Source organism: Adiantum capillus-veneris, chromosome 3, assembly GCF_014529385.1.
Source record: "Adiantum capillus-veneris isolate H3 chromosome 3, ASM1452938v2, whole genome shotgun sequence".
Classification (NCBI taxonomy): Eukaryota; Viridiplantae; Streptophyta; class Polypodiopsida; order Polypodiales; family Pteridaceae; genus Adiantum; species Adiantum capillus-veneris.
In genome coordinates, this window is record NC_140933.1 from 3,924,253 (window position 1) to 3,928,695 (window position 4,443).

The window sequence follows — 4,443 nt, forward strand, 5'->3', positions numbered from 1 at the left end:
TTTTTTCAAAACAAAAAATTTGTTAGCTTTTTAACTTGCAGGGGAGCTTTCCCACATGCACTAGCATGCATTAACATGCAAAGACATGCAATGGCCCGCACCGAGCTCTTCGTAAGATGAACGGTACTCTCATCGCTCTCAGGTCGGCAGTCGGGTTTTCACATGGAAAATTCCAAGGCAATTTTACAGACCATCAAGGTAAAGCTCCGCCGTATTTTCTACAACTTTGCGATCATGTACAGGAACGGCCTGCTCTATTTGCGGTGACACTACACCGCGTCAGATGTTGCTAACAAGACCATCCAGAATACGACAACATGGTTCCATCGCTTGAAGAGAGCTTTTCTGCATTAGAACCTGTGATTGCTGACATTGGGCAAGTTATTCAGCAAGGCTACTCAGCAAAGACGATGTTGATGCTCGATTCGAGGTTCATGAAAGCTCGAGCATCCCGGCCATGTGATCAATACGACCAGTTTATACAGGTAAATTATAAGGTAAGCATTCACTTTTACTTGTATTTATCAAACTATTCAAGTACCTGTTGAATAGTATAATATGCAAGGGCTATGAGTGATGCCGTGTAACCGCGCATGTACTAGACGTGTATATACATCCACAAGAAAGGCTTGTCCAAAGCAAGATTTTTCTCCATCATCAGTACGATCAGGCATGCACGGCATGTATTGAAAAATTATCGTGCTATGTCTAGGTCGGATGTTTTCAGTCAATCCGAATTTGCATATACCTTTCCCATGCTTCCTTGGCCAGCTTGAATCAAGCATGGCTTGAGTATGACATGGTTCTTATGTTTCTAACAGCAAGGCTGTGTATTGCTTAGGAAACTCGAATCAAGCACGGCTTGAATCCCAACCACTTGGCTTCAAAGCACGGCTTCTCAGCGGTTGACTTTGATGCAAAAGCATAGCAAATTCGCGATGCTTTAGAATCTCAAGGAGATTGGCACATCCTACTGCTCGACTTGATGCGGGGGGGCATGTTGCTCGGCATGGCCGACTTCGTGTCACTGTTTCTCAAAGCGGACAGAGGATGTTTGCCACACAAGACTGGTTACTTTCAATTGAAATCACTCGACAAGGTCGATGCTTTTTGTCATGATATTTGTGTCTCAACAGCCGACTTCGTCGTCTAGTATCACAACAATCTTTATGCGAAGAAAGGCTTCAAGCTAGGTATATTGCATGGAAAATTCCCACGTTCGGCTTATGCTATGAGCATACAAACTTGGGAAGGATTTGGCAAAATGCTTCCAGCTTATTTCATTACGTGACAGACGAGCGTATATGATACAAGGGATGTATATTTACATCCAACAACTCCCATCCGTGCAGCAGATATGGCTACGAGCCATTTTAAGCGAGTTTTGTTCCACGGACTTTTGAGTCAACTGGTGACCGCAACGACTAGGTTAGCCAATTTTATGTTCCTATTATTTTTCCATGTTTACACTTTACTTGGCAATTACTGTCATTGTGCAAAGCAAAGTGCTTTGGCAATTTTACATGAAGCACGGCTTCTCCCTTGTGCCAAGGAACTGCCCAATGACTTGTCATCAAGGGCCGTGGCACACAAGTTTGCAAAAACTGGCAAAATAGGGAATATCACCTCACAGAATTCCTACCAGTTTAGATTGTGCAAGGCACTTATGGTTTTGGTTCTCACGCTTGAGACCGTTATAGTAGCCAAGGGCTTACGTTTTTGCATGCAAGGCATGCTAAGCAGGTGGCATGGATTCCACCACTTTATGCATTATGCGTCCGCTATCACACTCGCAACTCTGTCAAGGACAGACTAAGTGATGGATTGTTGAACCTGATGGATGGTTGCTATCAACACCCAACAACACTAAAAGGAACCTAAATCTAGGACTTATTTCACAGGCAAAGTGCCAATGCTAAGTCATTTTCATACAATCATGACCCTGCAAGGCAGGTAGATCAAGATGTGGTTGTGTTTTTCTATTACCTCTCTCAAAGAGAGAGTCATAGTAGAAACTTGTTGCATGCTTATAGGATACGCTGCACGTTAGGCATAAGATGCACACGAGCATGGAAATCAACTATACACGTCATAGTCGTTCAAGGAAAGTTCCACAACCCAGCATGGTTAAGATGCTACTCAAATTAGTCTTCATCGGTTCGTCCATTGAACACTCATTTGCACAAGGGCTATGAGCCACACAGGCTACAAGCCATTGTCATGCCAAGGGTAAGACCCAACTATTGGCATTCTTTGGGTGATTGTTTTCAAGAGTGAACAGATCTACCCAAGGAAGTATACATCGACGTTAATGGACGAGCATGGGTCTTGTCATTTAGGATGTTTACAGTGTCAGTTTGGCACTACACAGTAGCTGATCTCTACAAGGAAGTATAGATGCAACAATCAGTTGAGACAGCATGGCTGTCCACAAGAGCTAGGCAGTTCACTTGTGTGGGTTTCTTGCTCTCTCTATAGCACTACGGAGTGTCTATGGACATGCTGTTTTGGGGTAAGACCCGACAGGTGATTGCTACATCACCCAGCAGTATTAAGGATTACAGTTTGATCTGCATTGAGGATCACAGTTGATCTCTCCCAGTTATACTTTCAAGGAAAGAATTCCACAATCTACCACATGGTAGCAGACAAATTCAACTTTTTGAGTTGATTCCAATCATTATGTACACGGTTAACTATGTTGGTTACCGTTGCCTGCTAGTTGAGCAGTTTCTACAGACGGTCTTACCAAGGGGTCTGACTACGTAGATGTTAACCAAAGGGGTTGGATTGCACAGGCAACACCCACGGTTTCCAGTGCAAGTTGTATAAATACGCTTGAATTTTTCAAAGCCATGCCAAGGGCATGTTAGAACAGAGTATTTTGGACCGTAGCGTCTACTATACCTTATGCTGTTACGAACCTAGTTGTAGGGTTCGATTTGGCACATGTTGTCACATGGGATACAACATGGTCTAGGAACTCAAGGATTTCAGTTTAGCCAGTGTGGAGTATGATAATGAGGGTCCCTCTCACTCTTGTCGCGGAGTGTTTGCAGTTACCTCCACACACAAGTACCAGCTCGTACTTGATGGATGTCGCTTTTCTTGATATCCTTGTTTGAGACATATTCCACATGTGGAGAATATGAGTCTCTTGGACTGACACTGGCGCCAACTTTTACCAATGTGTCGCGACGAAGTCCCTAGGTGCTGGTCGCATCCATTGGTTCGACCATTTTAAGCACGCAGTATCAGGAGCAATTTCAGTTGGCCAGAAATTGGCGGGTACTAAGTACAAACTTGTTACGATTACAATTGCTGTGAAACCACCTTAACGGAGGGTTGTTTCTACATATAGCTAAGTATGCTATATACATGAGAATGTCTCATGGTTGGTACCTAGGTGTGACTGAGTTGTCACATTCTGTTATGGTCCAACTTTTGTTGCAAAATATGCTATATTCATGAGAATGTCTCATGGTTGGTACCTAGGTGTGATCGGGTTGTCACATTCTATTATGGTCCAAATTTTGCTGCAAGACTGTTATGTACGTACCGTGGAAAGTCTCATCATGGAATTGCGGTTCGGATATGTTTGTGTTAAATGCATGCACACTAGGTGTTATGGGCCCTAGTGTTTAACACAAATTTATTCTGAGCGGCATGCAAATTCATGGACATTATTGTTTCTGTAAATTTTTGCACTGAAACTCCAATCTGCTTTCAACCTAGTTGGTTGTCTCCATTCCATATCGCGTATATGGCTGGATAATCAATGATTGAGTCATAGTTTGTCGTCAGTCGTGGGCGATTGTCTGTAAGTGGTTGGGGGAAAGCACCTCACTCTTACTATTGCTATTCATCCCGCGTAGGATGGGCAGCTTACAAGCATTCTATTTAGTACTAAATGATATGCAAAGTGCATACGTTAGTAAAGCACGCTAAAGGATATGCTAAGTGCATACATTAGCAAGAAGTGAAACAACTAGATCGGTTACCTTTCTGGTTTGGAGTTGCTTCATATGATGAAAGGCATGTTACGGCTAGTTCTAGTCTCTGCCTGTTATTCTCAAGTTATCAACCTTAATCATCAGTTTGGATGAGGTTGACTATTGGCAAGAAACCACCGCAAGTCAAGGACTTGGTTGCTGTTGATGAGTATGTCAGCATAGTAATTTCATGGAAAGATGAGCCGAGGTTATATTGCACATTCCAGTACCTTCAGAAAGTCTGAAACCTGGGTATACATTTAAACACCTCGACGTTGTGATAACTCGTTTAGCATTCTCAAGTGAGTTCTAAATGGAGCCTTCACGCTCTTTTGATTATGAGTCGGTTAACCAAGACGGTTGCACAGGGACAACAATGTAGAAAATCAAGATGCTACTCTTGATTTCATTGAACCTCCCAATGAACCGGGTTCTGATTCAACTAACCGTT

At 43.0% G+C, this 4,443-nt stretch overlaps 1 protein-coding gene across 1 annotated transcript; it reads left to right on the top strand.

The window, feature by feature from the left end:
• Positions 1 to 317: 317 nt before the first annotated feature.
• On the top strand, positions 318 to 928 carry LOC147460437 (uncharacterized). The gene is made up of 2 exons (XM_086498516.1): positions 318 to 485; positions 842 to 928. The coding sequence occupies exons 1-2, from the start codon at positions 318 to 320 to the stop codon at positions 926 to 928; spliced, it is 255 nt and encodes an 84-aa protein (XP_086354642.1).
• Positions 929 to 4,443: the final 3,515 nt, after the last annotated feature.